The sequence below is a fragment of the Salmo trutta genome, unplaced genomic scaffold, assembly GCF_901001165.1.
Source record: "Salmo trutta unplaced genomic scaffold, fSalTru1.1, whole genome shotgun sequence".
NCBI classification, from domain to species: domain Eukaryota; kingdom Metazoa; phylum Chordata; class Actinopteri; order Salmoniformes; family Salmonidae; genus Salmo; species Salmo trutta.
Genome location: NW_021822222.1, coordinates 395,186 through 413,298, shown reverse-complemented (window position 1 = coordinate 413,298; position 18,113 = coordinate 395,186). Strand labels below are relative to the sequence as shown.

Below are 18,113 nucleotides of genomic sequence, written 5' to 3'. Positions count from 1 at the left end.
CTCTCTCTCCCCCTCTCTCTCTCTCCCTCTCCTCTCTCTCTCTCTCTCTCCCCCTCTCTCTCTCTCCCTCTCTCTCTCTCTCTCTCCCTCTCTCTCTCTCTCTCTCCATCAGTACTCTCTGAAACTAGAGAAAGGCGACTACACGGTACGTCTGCAGGTGCGTCATGAACAGGCCAGTGAGCTGGAGCGTCTGAAGGACCTTGCGTTTGTGGTGTCCCACCGTCTGTCCACTACTCTGACCCTGGACGTGTATGAGTCTCACCGCGCTGCCCTCGTGGCTAAGAAGAAAACAAACTCCCTGATCTTGACCCCTGGAGCTACCCAGCCTTTTTATGTTACGGCCCTGCCTGACGACAAGTAAGTTCCCCCTGACCCCTCACCCCTGGAGACCCTGACCCCTCACCCCTGGAGCTACCCAGCCTTTTAATGTTACGGCCCTGCCTGACGACAAGTAAGTTCCCCCTGACCCCTCACCCCTGGAGACCCTGACCCTCACCCCTGGAGACCCTGACCCTCACCCCTGGAGACCCTGACCCCTCACCCCTGGAGACCCTGACCCCTCACCCCTGGAGACCCTGACCCCTCACCCCTGGAGACCCTGACCCCTCACCCCTACCCTGACCCCTCACCCCTGGAGACCCTGACCCCTTACCCCTGGAGACCCTTACCCCTGGAGACCCTGACCCCTCACCCCTGGAGACCTGGAGACCCTGACCCCTTTACCCTCACTCCTGACCCCCCCTTACCTTACGCCTTACACAGTCAGTCTGACTCCCCCCTTCTCTCTCTCTCTCTCTCTCTTCTCTCTCTCTTCTCTCTCTCTCTCCAGGGTTCCTAAAGGAACGTGTCCAGGATGTTATCTGACCGGATCCCTGGTTGTTCCTAAGGGAGAATACGGCAAGAAAGCAGTGAGTGGCTTTTTCTACTGTCAGTCAAGAGCTCTCTAACACTCTCATTGGCTCACTCCTTTTATGCCCCCCCCAGTCATCATCCTTTTCAACCAATCACAAGCTTTGCTAGCATCACAGTTTTAGTTGCACGTTGCTCTGATGCTTTTTTCACTGTGTGGTGGGAGGGGCTTTCTACTTCCTGCCTACGACTCAGTGGTCTGTGATTTGTAGATTCTGCTGTCAGTCACTCTGGTCTGTCTACTGAATTTCCTGTTTCCTGTGGCTTCACTGTCAACTTCCTGTTGCTGCTGTGTGAACATGTCCGTGCCTCCGTGGGCCATGTTTATCTGTCGGTGTGGTAGTAGTGGCGGCACTGCAGTACAGTAATGAGAGAGATAACAACATGCTGAGGCTACAGACTGACTGACTGGACTTCATCCTGGTCAAGAAGTCTCCTTCTCTATGGAAAAACACTGCCAGCAAGGACTTTCATTCATCCTGGGGAACTAATCAAATGAGCTGCAACGGACAAGGAGGAAGTGAAGCAGTATGACTTGCCACTAGTTGTAAACGATGAGACAGAGGGATGGGAAGTGAAGCAGTATGACTTGCCACTAGTTGTAAACGATGAGACAGAGGGATAGGAAGTGAAGCAGTATGACTTGCCACTAGTTGTAAACGATGAGACAGAGGGATAGGAAGAGAAGCAGTATGACTTGCCACTAGTTATAAACGATGAGACAGAGGGAAGTGAAGCAGTATGACTTGCCACTAGTTATAAACGATGAGAGAGAGGGAGGGGAAGTGAAGCAGTATGACTTGCCACTAGTTATAAACGATGAGAGAGAGGGAGGGGAAGTGAAGCAGTATGACTTGCCACTAGTTGTAAACGAGGAGGGAGGGGAAGTGAAGCAGTATGACTTGCCACTAGTTGTAAACGATGAGACAGAGGGAAGAGAAGCAGTATGACTTGCCACTAGTTGTAAACGATGAGACAGAGGGAAGTGAAGCAGTATGACTTGCCACTAGTTGTAAACGATGAGACAGAGGGATGGGAAGTGAAGCAGTATGACTTGCCACTAGTTGTAAACGAGGAGACAGAGGGAAGTGAAGCAGTATGACTTGCCACTAGTTGTAAACGATGAGACAGAGGGAGGGGAAGTGAAGCAGTATGACTTGCCACTAGTTGTAAACGATGAGACAGAGGGATGGGAAGCAGTATGACTTGCCACTAGTTATAAACAATGAGAGATGGGAAGCAGTATGACTTGCCACTAGTTATAAACGAGGAGACAGAGGGAGGGGAAGTGAAGCAGTATGACTTGCCACTAGTTGTAAACGATGAGACAGAGGGAGGGGAAGTGAAGCAGTATGACTTGCCACTAGTTGTAAACGATGAGACAGAGGGATGGGAAGTGAAGCAGTATGACTTGCCACTAGTTATAAACGATGAGACAGAGGGGTAGGAAGTGAAGCAGTATGACTTGCCACTAGTTGTAAACGATGAGACAGAGTGAGGGGAAGTGAAGCAGTATGACTTGCCACTAGTTGTAAACGATGAGACAGAGGGATGGGAAGTGAAGCAGTATGACTTGCCACTAGTTGTAAACGATGAGACAGAGGGATAGGAAGTGAAGCAGTATGACTTGCCACTAGTTGTAAACGAGGAGACAGAGGGATGGGAAGCAGTATACCTTGCCACTAGTTGTAAACGATGAGACAGAGGGATAGGAAGTGAAGCAGTATGACTTGCCACTAGTTGTAAACGATGAGACAGAGGGAGGGGAAGTGAAGCAGTATGACTTGCCACTAGTTGTAAACGATGAGACAGAGGGATGGGAAGTGAAGCAGTATGACTTGCCACTAGTTGTAAACGATGAGACAGAGGGATGGGAAGCAGTATGACTTGCCACTAGTTATAAACAATGAGAGATGGGAAGCAGTATGACTTGCCACTAGTTATAAACGAGGAGACAGAGGGAGGGGAAGTGAAGCAGTATGACTTGCCACTAGTTGTAAACGATGAGACAGAGGGAAGGGAAGTGAAGCAGTATGACTTGCCACTAGTTATAAACGATGAGACAGAGGGATAGGAAGTGAAGCAGTATGACTTGCCACTAGTTGTAAACGATGAGACAGAGGGATGGGAAGTGAAGCAGTATGACTTGCCACTAGTTGTAAACGATGAGACAGAGGGAAGTGAAGCAGTATGACTTGCCACTAGTTATAAACGATGAGACAGAGGGAGGGGAAGTGAAGCAGTATGACTTGCCACTAGTTGTAAACGATGAGACAGAGGGAAGTGAAGCAGTATGACTTGCCACTAGTTGTAAACGATGAGACAGAGGGAAGTGAAGCAGTATGACTTGCCACTAGTTGTAAACGATGAGACAGAGGGAAGAGAAGCAGTATGACTTGCCACTAGTTATAAACGATGAGACAGAGGGATGGGAAGTGAAGCAGTATGACTTGCCACTAGTTGTAAACGATGAGACAGAGGGATGGGAAGTGAAGCAGTATGACTTGCCACTAGTTGTAAACGAGGAGACAGAGGGAGGGGAAGAGAAGCAGTATGACTTGCCACTAGTTGTAAACGATGAGACAGAGGGAGGGGAAGTGAAGCAGTATGACTTGCCACTAGTTGTAAACGAGGAGACAGAGGGAGGGGAAGAGAAGCAGTATGACTTGCCACTAGTTGTAAACCATGAGACAGAGGGAAGTGAAGCAGTATGACTTGCCACTAGTTGTAAACGATGAGACAGAGGGATAGGAAGTGAAGCAGTATGACTTGCCACTAGTTGTAAACGAGGAGACAGAGGGATGGGAAGCAGTATGACTTGCCACTAGTTGTAAACGATGAGACAGAGGGAGGGGAAGTGAAGCAGTATGACTTGCCACTAGTTGTAAACGAGGAGACAGAGGGAGGGGAAGAGAAGCAGTATGACTTGCCACTAGTTGTAAACGATGAGACAGAGGGAGGGGAAGTGAAGCAGTATGACTTGCCACTAGTTGTAAACGATGAGACAGAGGGATGGGAAGCAGTATGACTTGCCACTAGTTATAAACAATGAGAGATGGGAAGCAGTATGACTTGCCACTAGTTATAAACGAGGAGACAGAGGGAGGGGAAGTGAAGCAGTATGACTTGCCACTAGTTATAAACGATGAGACAGAGGGATAGGAAGTGAAGCAGTATGACTTGCCACTAGTTGTAAACGATGAGACAGAGGGATGGGAAGTGAAGCAGTATGACTTGCCACTAGTTGTAAACGATGAGACAGAGGGAAGTGAAGCAGTATGACTTGCCACTAGTTATAAACGATGAGACAGAGGGAGGGGAAGTGAAGCAGTATGACTTGCCACTAGTTGTAAACGATGAGACAGAGGGAAGAGAAGCAGTATGACTTGCCACTAGTTATAAACGATGAGACAGAGGGATGGGAAGAGAAGCAGTATGACTTGCCACTAGTTGTAAACGATGAGACAGAGGGATGGGAAGTGAAGCAGTATGACTTGCCACTAGTTGTAAACGATGAGACAGAGGGAGGGGAAGTGAAGCAGTATGACTTGCCACTAGTTGTAAACGATGAGACAGAGGGATGGGAAGTGAAGCAGTATGACTTGCCACTAGTTGTAAACGATGAGACAGAGGGAGGGGAAGTGAAGCAGTATGACTTGCCACTAGTTGTAAACGATGAGACAGAGGGATGGGAAGAGAAGCAGTATGACTTGCCACTAGTTGTAAACGATGAGACAGAGGGAGGGGAAGTGAAGCAGTATGACTTGCCACTAGTTGTAAACGATGAGACAGAGGGATGGGAAGTGAAGCAGTATGACTTGCCACTAGTTGTAAACGATGAGACAGAGGGAGGGGAAGTGAAGCAGTATGACTTGCCAATAGTTGTAAACGATGAGACAGAGGGATGGGAAGAGAAGCAGTATGACTTGCCACTAGTTGTAAACGAGGAGACAGAGGGATGGGAAGTGAAGCAGTATGACTTGCCACTAGTTATAAACGATGAGACAGAGGGAAGAGAAGCAGTATGACTTGCCACTAGTTGTAAACGATGAGACAGAGGGAAGTGAAGCAGTATGACTTGCCACTAGTTGTAAACGATGAGACAGAGGGAAGTGAAGCAGTATGACTTGCCACTAGTTGTAAACGATGAGACAGAGGGATGGGAAGTGAAGCAGTATGACTTGCCACTAGTTGTAAACGATGAGACAGACGGAAGTGAAGCAGTATGACTTGCCACTAGTTGTAAACGATGAGACAGAGGGAGGGGAAGAGAAGCAGTATGACTTGCCACTAGTTGTAAACGATGAGACAGAGGGAGGGGAAGAGAAGCAGTATGACTTGCCACTAGTTGTAAACGATGAGACAGAGGGAGGGGAAGAGAAGCAGTATGACTTGCCACTAGTTGTAAACGATGAGACAGAGGGAGGGGAAGAGAAGCAGTATGACTTGCCACTAGTTGTAAACGATGAGACAGAGGGAGGGGAAGAGAAGCAGTATGACTTGCCACTAGTTGTAAACGATGAGACAGAGGGATAGGAAGTGAAGCAGTATGACTTGCCACTAGTTGTAAACGATGAGACAGAGGGATGGGAAGTGAAGCAGTATGACTTGCCACTAGTTGTAAACGATGAGAGAGACAGAGGGATAGGAAGTGAAGCAGTATGACTTGCCACTAGTTGTAAACGAGGAGACAGAGGGATGGGAAGTGAAGCAGTATGACTTGCCACTAGTTGTAAACGATGAGACAGAGGGAGGGGAAGTGAAGCAGTATGACTTGCCACTAGTTGTAAACGATGAGAGAGAGGGATGGGAAGTGAAGCAGTATGACTTGCCACTAGTTGTAAACGAGGAGACAGAGGGATGGGAAGTGAAGCAGTATGACTTGCCACTAGTTGTAAACGATGAGACAGAGGGATGGGAAGCAGTATGACTTGCCACTAGTTGTAAACGAGGAGACAGAGGGATAGGAAGTGAAGCAGTATGACTTGCCACTAGTTATAAACGATGAGACAGAGGGAGGGGAAGCAGTATGACTTGCCACTAGTTGTAATCGATGAGACAGAGGGAGGGGAAGCAGTATGACTTGCCACTAGTTGTAAACGATGAGACAGAGGGAGGGGAAGTGAAGCAGTATGACTTGCCACTAGTTGTAAACGATGAGACAGAGGGAAGTGAAGCAGTATGACTTGCCACTAGTTGTAAACGATGAGACAGAGGGATGGGAAGTGAAGCAGTATGACTTGCCACTAGTTGTAAACGATGAGACAGAGGGAAGTGAAGCAGTATGACTTGCCACTAGTTATAAACGATGAGACAGAGGGATAGGAAGAGAAGCAGTATGACTTGCCACTAGTTGTAAACGATGAGACAGAGGGATAGGAAGAGAAGCAGTATGACTTGCCACTAGTTATAAACGATGAGACAGAGGGAAGTGAAGCAGTATGACTTGCCACTAGTTGTAAACGATGAGACAGAGGGATGGGAAGTGAAGCAGTATGACTTGCCACTAGTTGTAAACGATGAGACAGAGGGAAGTGAAGCAGTATGACTTGCCACTAGTTGTAAACGATGAGACAGAGGGATGGGAAGAGAAGCAGTATGACTTGCCACTAGTTGTAAACGATGAGACAGAGGGAGGGGAAGTGAAGCAGTATGACTTGCCACTAGTTGTAAACGATGAGACAGAGGGATAGGAAGTGAAGCAGTATGACTTGCCACTAGTTGTAAACGATGAGACAGAGGGATAGGAAGTGAAGCAGTATGACTTGCCACTAGTTGTAAACGATGAGACAGAGGGATGGGAAGTGAAGCAGTATGACTTGCCACTAGTTATAAACGATGAGACAGAGGGAAGTGAAGCAGTATGACTTGCCACTAGTTATAAACGATGAGACAGAGGGAAGTGAAGCAGTATGACTTGCCACTAGTTATAAACGATGAGACAGAGGGAAGTGAAGCAGTATGACTTGCCACTAGTTATAAACGATGAGACAGAGGGAAGTGAAGCAGTATGACTTGCCACTAGTTATAAACGATGAGACAGAGGGATAGGAAGTGAAGCAGTATGACTTGCCACTAGTTATAAACGATGAGACAGAGGGAGGGGAAGTGAAGCAGTATGACTTGCCACTAGTTGTAAACGATGAGACAGAGGGAAGTGAAGCAGTATGACTTGCCACTAGTTGTAAACGATGAGACAGAGGGATAGGAAGTGAAGCAGTATGACTTGCCACTAGTTATAAACGATGAGACAGAGGGAGGGGAAGTGAAGCAGTATGACTTGCCACTAGTTGTAAACGATGAGACAGAGGGATGGGAAGTGAAGCAGTATGACTTGCCACTAGTTATAAACGATGAGACAGAGGGAAGTGAAGCAGTATGACTTGCCACTAGTTGTAAACGATGAGACAGAGGGAGGGGAAGTGAAGCAGTATGACTTGCCACTAGTTATAAACGATGAGACAGAGGGATGGGAAGAGAAGCAGTATGACTTGCCACTAGTTGTAATCGATGAGACAGAGGGATGGGAAGTGAAGCAGTATGACTTGCCACTAGTTATAAACGATGAGACAGAGGGAAGTGAAGCAGTATGACTTGCCACTAGTTGTAAACGATGAGACAGAGGGAAGTGAAGCAGTATGACTTGCCACTAGTTGTAAACGAGGAGACAGAGGGATGGGAAGTGAAGCAGTATGACTTGCCACTAGTTATAAACGAGGAGACAGAGGGATGGGAAGAGAAGCAGTATGACTTGCCACTAGTTGTAAACGATGAGACAGAGGGAGGGGAAGTGAAGCAGTATGACTTGCCACTAGTTGTAAACGAGGAGACAGAGGGATGGGAAGTGAAGCAGTATGACTTGCCACTAGTTGTAATCGATGAGACAGAAGCTGTATGCTCCTTTACCTTCCTGTGTTCTCACTCTGTGTTATTCTGACCACCAGGGACAGGCCTCTGCAAAACGACAAAGAAAGTTTAAAAAGGTACTGATGGCCTAGAAATCCTCAAAAGAAAATGGTGTTTTATGTTGTGAATCACTGTGGGGAAGAATGAAGGTGTTTGCTAACCCAACGTGTTAATATATTTCTGCTGACAAAGTTAGATGTTGTTTTCCTCTGGTGGTCAGCTGTCTTCTGTTACCATGACCAACTCATTCTAACTGACAAGGGATTGGACAGACAGCAGGGAACTGTTGCACAGGCTTCTGGGTAATGTAGTCCGAGAGGGTCAGTGGGTTTAACCAGTGTTTTTGTATCTTTCTCATCAGGACATTGTGCCAGTGGTCTACCACCTGATCCCTGCACCCAACAAGACCAAGAACGGAGGGAAGGAGAAGGAGGGAGAGAAGGAGGGAGCGAAGGAGAAGGATGTGAAGGAGGAATTTGAAGAGGCCCTCAGAGACCTAAAGATTCAATGGATGACCAAGTCAGTCTCTCTCTGTTTGGGTCTCTACCTGCTGTCAGTCTCTCTCTCTGTCTGTTTGGGTCTCTCTCCCTGCTGTCAGTCTCTCTCTCTGTCTGTTTGGGTCTCTCTCCCTGCTGTCAGTCTCTCTCTCTGTCTGTTTGGGTCTCTCTCCCTGCTGTCAGTCTCTCTCTCTGTCTGTTTGGGTCTCTCTACCTGCTGTCAGTCTCTCTGTCTGTTTGGGTCTCTCTACCTGCTGTCAGTCTCTCTCTCTGTCTGTTTGGGTCTCTCTACCTGCTGTCAGTCTCTCTCTCTGTCTGTTTGGGTCTCTCTCCCTGCTGTCAGTCTCTCTCTCTGTCTGTTTGGGTCTCTCTACCTGCTGTCAGTCTCTCTGTCTGTTTGGGTCTCTCTACCTGCTGTCAGTCTCTCTCTCTGTCTGTTTGGGTCTCTCTACCTGCTGTCAGTCTCTCTCTCTGTCTGTTTGGGTCTCTCTACCTGCTGTCAGTCTCTCTGTCTGTTTGGGTCTCTCTACCTGCTGTCAGTCTCTCTCTCTGTCTGTTTGGGTCTCTCTCCCTGCTGTCAGTCTCTCTCTCTGTCTGTTTGGGTCTCTCTCCCTGCTGTCAGTCTCTCTCTCTCTGTCTGTTTGGGTCTTTATACCTGCTGTCAGTCTCTCTCTGTCTGTTTGGGTCTCTCTACCTGCTGTCAGTCTCTCTCTCTGTCTGTTTGGGTCTCTCTACCTGCTGTCAGTCTCTCTCTCTGTCTGTTTGGGTCTCTCTACCTGCTGTCAGTCTCTCTCTCTGTCTGTTTGGGTCTCTCTACCTGCTGTCAGTCTCTCTCTCTGTTTGGGTCTCTCTCCCTGCTGTCAGTCTCTCTGTCTGTTTGGGTCTCTCTACCTGCTGTCAGTCTCTCTGTCTGTTTGGGTCGTTCTACCTGCTGTCAGTCTCTGTCTGTCTGTCTGTCTGTCTGTCTGTCTGTCTGTCTGTCTGTCTGTCTGTCTGTCTGTCTGTCTGTCTGTCTGTCTGTCTGTCTGTCTGGGTCTCTGTCTGTCTGGGTCTCTGTCTGTCTGGGTCTCTGTCTGTCTGGGTCTCTGTCTGTCTGGGTCTCTGTCTGTCTGGGTCTCTGTCTGTCAGTCTCTCTGTCTGTTTGGGTCTCTCTCTGTCTGTCAGTCTCTCTCTCTGTCTGTTTGGGTCTCTCTCTGTCTGTTTGGGTCTCTCTCTCTGTCTGTTTGGGTCTCTCTCTCTGTCTGTTTGGGTCTCTCTCTGTCTGTCAGTCTGTCTGTCAGTCTTTCTCTCTCTGTCTGTTTGGGTCTCTGTCTGTCAGTCTCTCTCTCTGTCTGTTTGGGTCTCTCTCTGTCTGTTTGGGTCTTTCTACCTGCTGTCAGTCTCTCTCTCTGTCTGTTTGGGTCTCTCTACCTGCTGTCAGTCTCTCTCTCTGTTTGGGTCTCTCTCCCTGCTGTCAGTCTCTCTCTCTGTCTGTTTGGGTCTCTCTACCTGCTGTCAGTCTCTCTGTCTGTTTGGGTCTTTCTACCTGCTGTCAGTCTCTCTCTGTCTGTTTGGGTCTCTCTACCTGCTGTCAGTCTCTCTCTCTGTCTGTTTGGGTCTCTCTACCTGCTGTCAGTCTCTCTCTCTGTCTGTTTGGGTCTCTCTCTGTCTGTTTGGGTCTCTCTCTCTGTCTGTTTGGGTCTCTCTCTCTGTCTGTTTGGGTCTCTCTCTGTCTGTCAGTCTGTCTGTCAGTCTTTCTCTCTCTGTCTGTTTGGGTCTCTGTCTGTCAGTCTCTCTCTCTGTCTGTTTGGGTCTCTCTACCTGCTGTCAGTCTCTCTCTCTGTTTGGGTCTCTCTCCCTGCTGTCAGTCTCTCTCTCTGTCTGTTTGGGTCTCTCTACCTGCTGTCAGTCTCTCTGTCTGTTTGGGTCTTTCTACCTGCTGTCAGTCTCTCTCTGTCTGTTTGGGTCTCTCTACCTGCTGTCAGTCTCTCTCTCTGTCTGTTTGGGTCTCTCTACCTGCTGTAGTTCTCCCATTCCACTGTGTCCTCCATCTTCATCTCTCTCTGTTCTGTGGTCTGGGGGAACATGAATCATCATGTTAAATTAGGAGGCTGCAGAACAAAGCAACAAGGATTGTTTTAAAGGTGGAGATCTGGTTCCTCTGTTTGTAGTCATGAATAAATGTTCTTGGTTGGTCATCAATCAACAAGATAATTGGAGAGAAAAAAATGTATTTTAATGTTTAAGGACTAAAAGAGACCCAAATAAAATCTCCCGCTCTCTTCCTCATCTCTCTCTCTCCCGCTCTCTTCCTCTCTCTTCCTCCCTTCCCTCTCTCCCTTCCCTCTCTCTCTCCGTCTCTTCCTTCCCTCTCTCTCTCCCGCTCTCTTCCTCTCTCTTCCTCCCTTCCCTCTCTCTTCCTCATCTCTCGCTCTCCCACTCTCGCTTTTTCTTTCTCTCTCTCCCCTCTCTCTCTCCCGTTCTCTTCCTCCCTTCCCTCTCTCCCTTCCCTCTCTCTCTCCCGCTCTCTTCCTCTCTCTTCTTCCCTTCCCTCTCTCTCTTCCTCTCTCTTCCTCCCTTCCCTCTCTCTCTCCGTCTCTTCCTCCCTTCCCTCTCTCTCTCTCTCCCCTCCAGGTTAGACACCAGCTCCCTGTATGATGAACTGAAGGAGAACTTCTCTTCTTACCTGCCACTACATGTTCAGAGGCTGCACCAGCTGGACTCTGAGAAGGTACACACACTATCTGCTGTTGATTAGTCGTGTCTAACCCTGATCTCTCTCTGCTGTTGATTAGTCGTGTCTAACCCTGATCTCTCTCTCTGCTGTTGATTAGTCGTGTCTAACCCTGATCTCTCTCTGCTGTTGATTAGTCGTGTCTAACCCTGATCTCTCTGCTGTTGATTAGTCGTGTCTAACCCTGATCTCTCTGCTGTTGATTAGTCGTGTCTATCCCTGATCCCTCTCTCTGCTGTTGATTAGTCGTGTCTAACCATGATCTCTCTCACTGCTGTTGATTAGTCGTGTCTAACCATGATCTCTCTCTCTGCTGTTGATTAGTCGTGTCTAACCCTGATCTCTCTCTCTCTCTGCTGTTGATTAGTCGCGTCTAACCCTGATCTCTCTCTCTCTTTCTCTCTGCTGTTGATTAGTCGTGTCTAACCCTGATCTCTCTCTCTCTCTGCTGTTGATTAGTCGTGTCTAACCCTGATCTCTCTCTCTCTCTGCTGTTGATTAGTCGTGTCTAACCCTGATCTCTCTCTCTGCTGTTGATTAGTCGTGTCTAACCCTGATCTCTCTCTCTGCTGTTGATTAGTCGTGTCTAACCCTGATCTCTCTCTCTGCTGTTGATTAGTCGTGTCTAACCCTGATCTCTCTGTAGGAGCGTATGAAGCGCCTGGCTGACATCGTAACGGCCTCTGACATGGTTCTGTCTCAGATCGACCAGACGGCCCTGGCGGTCTACCTCACCATAAAGACCGACCCTCGCCCTGACGCTGCCACAATCAAGAGGTACACCACTAAGTCTTAGACTGCGTCCCAAATGGCACCCTATTCCCTATATAGTGCACTACTTTAGACCAGTGCACTACTTTAGACCAGGGCCCTATAGAGCCCTATTCCCTATATAGTACACTACTATAGACCAGAGCCCTATAGAACCCTATTCCCTATATAGTGCACTACTTTAGACCAGGGCCCTATAGAACCCTATTCCCTATATAGTGTACTACTTTAGACCAGGGCCCTATAGAACCCTATTCCCTATGTAGTGCACTACTTTAGACCAGGGCCCTATAGAACCCTATTCCCTATATAGTGCACTACTTTAGACCAGGGCACTATGGGGAATAGGGTTCCATTTAGGACGAGCACTTAGACAGTCAGGTCACAACAGGTCGTCTGTGTTTTTATATCCGTTAACCTCTTACATCTAGACGTTCAGCTAGCGGAACACCTGCTCCAATATCCAATGATGGGCGTGGCGCGAATTACAAAGTCCTCAAATCCAAAAACTTCCATTTTTCAAACATATGACTATTTTACACCATTTTAAAGACAATACTCTCGTTAATCTAACCACATTGTCCGATTTCAAAAAGGCTTTACAACGAAAGCAAAACATTAGATTATGTCAGCAGAGTACCCAGCCAGAAATAATCAGACACCCATTTTTCAAGCTAGCATATAATGTCACATAAACCCAAACCACAGCTAAATGCAGCACTAACCTTTGATGATCTTCATCAGATGACACACCTAGGACATTATGTTATACAATACATGCATGTTTTGTTCAATCAAGTTCATATTTATATCAAAAACCAGCTTTTTACATTAGCATGTGACGTTCAGAACTAGCATACCCACCGCAAACTTCCGGGGAAATTTACTAAATTACTCACGATAAACGTTCACAAAAAAACATAATTATTTTAAGAATTATAGTTACAGAACTCCTTTATGCAATCGCTATGTCAGATTTTAAAATAGCTTTTCGGTGAAAGCACATTTTGCAATATTCTGAGTAGATAGCTCGGCCACCACAGGCTAGCTAATTTGACACCCACCAAGTTTGGTACTCACCAAACTCCGATTTACTATAAGAAAAATTGGATTACCTTTGCTGTTCTTTATCAGAATGCACTCCCAGGACTTCTACTTTACACCCAATGTTGTTTTGGTTCCAAATAATCCATAGTTATATCCAAATAGCGGCGTTTTGTTCGTGCGTTCAAGACACTATCCGAAGGGTAACGAAGGGTGACGCGCCAGCGCGTTTCGTGACAAAAAAAATTCTAAATATTCCATTACCGTACTTCGAAGCATGTCAAACGCTGTTTAAAATCAATTTTTATGCGATTTTTCTCGTAAAATAGCGATAATATTCCGACCGGGAGTCGTTGTTTTCGTTCAAAGACAGAGAAAGTAAAATGGACTCTTCACGTGCATGCGCATGCCCGTCTCATTGTTCTCAGATCGACCACTTACCAAATGCGCTACTGTTTTTCAGCCAGGGACTGCAGAGTCATCATGCAACGTTCTGGCGCCTTCTGAGAGCCTATGGGAGCCTTAGAAAGTGTCACGTTACAGCAGAGATCCTCTGTTTTGGACAGAGATGACAAAGAAGGCCAAGAAATGGTCAGACAGGGTACTTCCTGTACAGAATCTTCTCAGGTTTTGGCCTGCCATTTGAGTTCTGTTATACTCACAGACACCATTCAAACAGTTTTAGAAACTTTGGAGTGTTTTCTATCCAAAGCTACTAATTATATGCATATTCTAGTTTCTGGGCAGGAGTAATAACCAGATTAAATCGGGTACGTTTTTTATCCGGCCGTGAAAATACTGCCCCCTATCCATAACAAGTTGACCACTTCCTTTTACCTCCATTTCTAATTGGATAGAGAATTTGTCATGTGATTTGATATATGAAATGAAACTTCCTGTTTCTGTGTGTTCCTGCAGTGACATGGAGAAGCAGAAAAGTTCCCTGCTGGATGCTCTGTGTAGGAAGGGCTGTGCCCTGGCTGACCTGGAACTCCTCCCTGCTACGCCCCAGGACGGGGCTGGAGACGGGGCTGGGGACGGGGCTGGGGACGGGGCTGGGGACGGGGCTGGAGACGGGACTGGAGACGGGGCTGGGGACGGGGCTGGGGACGGGGCTGGGGACGGGGCTGGGGACGGGGCTGGGGAGGAGGAGGTGACCAGCTCTGACGACGCCCGACAGGACAGGGCCAAAGCCTTGACCGACACCTTCTGGGAGCTGCAGAAGTGGGTGGAATTAACCGACTCTAAGGTGTGGCTGTTTCCTTGTTTTTTGGGTGGGGGTTTTTCCCGGCTTACGACACAACTTGCAGAGGATGATAATATGCCAACGGTAACTTACATATGAATCATCCGTCTCAATCTTTCTCCCAATTTTGATGGTTTGATCCCCTCCAGGTGTTGACGTTCTCCTACAAACATGCGCTAGTGAACAAGATGTACGGCAGAGCCCTGAAGTATGCCTCCAAGATCGTAGAAGACAAACCCAGTAGAGAGAACTTAAAGAACTGCATTCAGGTCAGAAACGGCCTCCGCACAACTACCTGACGCATCTACTTCCTGTTAGACGTGTTTTACAGCCTCAGTCCAACTACCTGGTACATCTACTTCCTGTTAGACATGTTTTACAGCCTCAGTCCAACTACCTGGTACATCTACTTCCTGTTAGACGTGTTTTACAGCCTCAGTCCAACTACCTGGTACATCTACTTCCTGTTAGACGTGTTTTACAGCCTCAGTCCAACTACCTGGTACATCTACTTCCTGTTAGTCATGTTTTACAGCCTCAGTCCAACTACCTGGTACATCTACTTCCTGTTAGACGTGTTTTACAGCCTCAGTCCAACTACCTGGTACATCTACTTCCTGTTAGACGTGTTTTACAGCCTCAGTCCAACTACCTGGTACATCTACTTCCTGTTAGACGTGTTTTACAGCCTCAGTCCAACTACCTGGTACATCTACTTCCTGTTAGACGTGTTTTACAGCCTCAGTCCAACTACCTGGTACATCTACTTCCTGTTAGACGTGTTTTACAGCCTCAGTCCAACTACCTGGTACATCTACTTCCTGTTAGACGTGTTTTACAGCCTCAGTCCAACTACCTGGTACATCTACTACCTGTTCGACATGTTTTACAGCCTCAGTCCAACTAGCTGGTACATCTACTTCCTGTTAGTCGTGTTTTACCTGTTAGTCCAACTAGCTGGTACATCTACTTCCTGTTAGACGTGTTTTACAGCCTCAGTCCAACTACCTGGTACATCTACTTCCTGTTAGACATGTTTTACAGCCTCAGTCCAACTACCTGGTACATCTACTACCTGTTAGACATGTTTTACAGCCTCAGTCCAACTACCTGGTACATCTACTACCTGTTAGACTTAGACTAGCAGTGTTTAATGTGTCTGTAACACTTTCAGATAGCAGTCTTTCTGTAGACTGTCTACTTCCTGTATTGTGACATCCTGTCCTTTGTGTGTTTTCAGGTAATGCGGTCCTTGGGCTGGATGCACTGTGCCACTTTCACAGAGAACTGGCTGCCAATCATGTACCCTGCCGACTACACTCCCTTCTAGACGTTCTGTTACACACACACACACACACACACACACACACACACACACACACACACACACACACACAGCAGTCACTGGATTAACCTCACAAACATAAACACACATCTGAAAACAGTCAGCGTTTTTTTTTTACCAAGTCTTGACTGAATGCCTCGGAACAATGTGGTCGATTAGAGAAGATTTGAACCCAGACATGTTTCAGAGCTTCTTGTTAAAAATAAAACCCCTCCACTGTCGTTCAGTTGTAGATAGAAAGATGATGAACGAAACGGATTGTTTCATCTTTAACTCTGACATTTCTATTCAACGTTCTGAATGTTTCACCCTCCTGAATGAACCCCGGTCTGTAGAAAGGTATCGACACGCATCATAATAACACATTATAAACATGCAATATAACATGTTACTATTCTCCCGGATGGATTTTAAATGTCTTTTACAGGAAACAAAGGCTTTTTCTTTGATCATTTTGAGTCGATGTCAAATTTAACCCCCTTTTTTTTATGTCAGTCCATTATTCGCGCGTGTGTGTGTGTGTGTGTGTCTCCTCTCTTTGGAATCCCTGGAAAGGGACTCCGACAATGTCAGGATTCCACAGTGATCCTGTCCTTGGTTTTGTTTCAACACTTTCACTCCCTGCCTCCCTCCCTCCCTCCCTCCTTTCTCTGTACTGTAAATAAAGCATTTGAGGGTTTTTAGTTACGGTCTGAAGTTCAGGGGTTCATCTGTCTCATTCTGTCTTCTTGTTGCCAACGATAGTCTCCTAATGGCCTTAACTTCATAATCAACCACAGGACCTTCTGCGCCGTCCAACACTGACTCCAGATCGATCACAACAACCTCTCATATATCTCTCTGTGTGTGGCTCAAACACCACCCTATTCCCTATATAGTGCACTTCTTTTTGACTAGAGCCCCCTTATGTGGGTTTCATAGGGCTGTGGTTGAAAGCAGTGCACTATATAGGGAATAGGTTAACATTTGGGAGGCATCCTATCTGTTCTCTCTGTTGGTGTCAAAAAGACCTTTCAGATATTATTAATGGATGTATTGTATTTATATTACAACTAAAAACCTTAGTCAATTAACGACAATATTTTACGGAATGTTAAGATTTTAAGGAAATGTACTTTTTAGTATTATTTTATAACCATATTCTTCCTGGGCGACATATGGAAAGTACCAACATGCTGGTTTGTTACCACAGTAACTGTAATGGAATTATGTCACGAATTAATAAAAAGATTTGGAAGAGTAAATGTTTTGAGTGTTTTATGTCGACTACTTAGGACTTCCTATATCCATAACATATTTCACCATAGAAACTGGAACAAGACAGTAAAATGCATATATCTTAATATCAATCCAAACTTTCCAAGTAGATTTTTTTTTTTTTTTAAAGAAAAGGGAAACTGAAGCATTACATCGTGGAACCAACTTTGAGCTTTGGTCTGTGTTGTACGTGGGACATATTTGGGAGATGGACCGTCGCTAGGCAACACTCCCGAAACGCGATTGAGAGAACAAAGGACTTCCTGAAACTTTCAAGTAAGCAACGTTTTACTAACTAATTAGTTGAATCAGTTTATTAAAGCGAAACTAATTAATTAAAACACAACATACACCAACGAAGCGACTCAGTCTGATTTCTCTTTACAACGACAGGGGGTGCACCGTTCCTGGAGGTACTGCAATACCAGGTCGATGCGTGGAGTGGACGGAGCAAGCCCCTATTCCATCTCCCTGTTCCAAAAATCAATTTAATATATGGTCCCCAGATAGGGGACGTATCAGATATTAAACTGATAAGAACAGATACTACACTTGATCTTAGCCAAAAGGCCGAGAAGCGATACCGCAATGCTTTCGGGAGGAAGGTGCCGTTCTCCGACATGTCAAATTCGACTATGGTTACACAAAAAATGAGCTCAGTATGTTTTTTTTGGTTTTCCATTTCAAAAAAAAGATAATGCTTTAAATAAATGTTGGCATGGATCAAGTGTTGATCAAAGTCAGGAATAACCACGTTTTACTGTTATAAAGTTACACTTTGGTAGGTTATAAAGTCACGTGGTCATCCGCCCTCCAATCAGAAACGAGAGAAAGCGTTGTTAAATTAAAACCAGATCAACAGCTAAATTGGAATAATAATATATTACTGGGGGACAATATGGAGATAATAATATTGACATAACATTTGATCTTGTATTAAATATATCTGGTAGCGTTGCTGCTACAACCGAACTGAAGTAATTGTCCACCTGGTGGCGCCAGAGATCCACCGACCGTCGCTGTTTCCTTCCTTCTGTCCTGTGGTTCAGCAAACTGCATCTCATGTTCAACCACTTGACTTCAATACATCGTCAACGAAAATAATGTGAACAATAAAAAAAAATAGCCTGTCTTTTTTTTGTATCTGTCTGTAGAGCCTTGTATGATCAGGCCATTGTAAGGAGGCTTTCATAAAGTGTCCCTCCTAAATTACTAGATGCTAAACTTCAAAGATGTCCACAGCACTGGACTGCAGTGAGAGAGCTAGGCCTACAGTACAGCCTAAGGAGCAGGCCTGGAGTATAGTCCTGGTTGCCTGAATGTTTCCTCCACATAATAAACTAACAAACACAGCACTGGACTGCAGTGAGAGAGCTAGGCCTACAGTACAGCCTAAGGAGCAGGCCTGGAGTATGGTCCTGGTTG

At 46.3% G+C, this 18,113-nt stretch overlaps 1 protein-coding gene and 1 non-coding gene across 2 annotated transcripts; one reads left to right on the top strand and one right to left on the bottom strand.

The window, feature by feature from the left end:
* The first annotated feature begins 403 nt into the window (after positions 1–403).
* Positions 404–16,675, top strand: LOC115181180 (tripeptidyl-peptidase 2). The gene is made up of 9 exons (XM_029743208.1): positions 404–451; positions 830–908; positions 7,854–7,892; positions 8,177–8,334; positions 10,926–11,022; positions 11,672–11,802; positions 13,759–14,089; positions 14,236–14,355; positions 15,327–16,675. The coding sequence occupies exons 4-9, from the start codon at positions 8,327–8,329 to the stop codon at positions 15,414–15,416; spliced, it is 777 nt and encodes a 258-aa protein (XP_029599068.1). The 5' UTR covers positions 404–451; positions 830–908; positions 7,854–7,892; positions 8,177–8,326; the 3' UTR covers positions 15,417–16,675.
* A 404-nt stretch (positions 16,676–17,079) lies between these two features.
* LOC115181203 (U2 spliceosomal RNA) lies at positions 17,080–17,270 on the bottom strand. The gene has a single exon (XR_003873322.1). It is a non-coding gene; the product is annotated as a U2 spliceosomal RNA (small nuclear RNA).
* Positions 17,271–18,113: the final 843 nt, after the last annotated feature.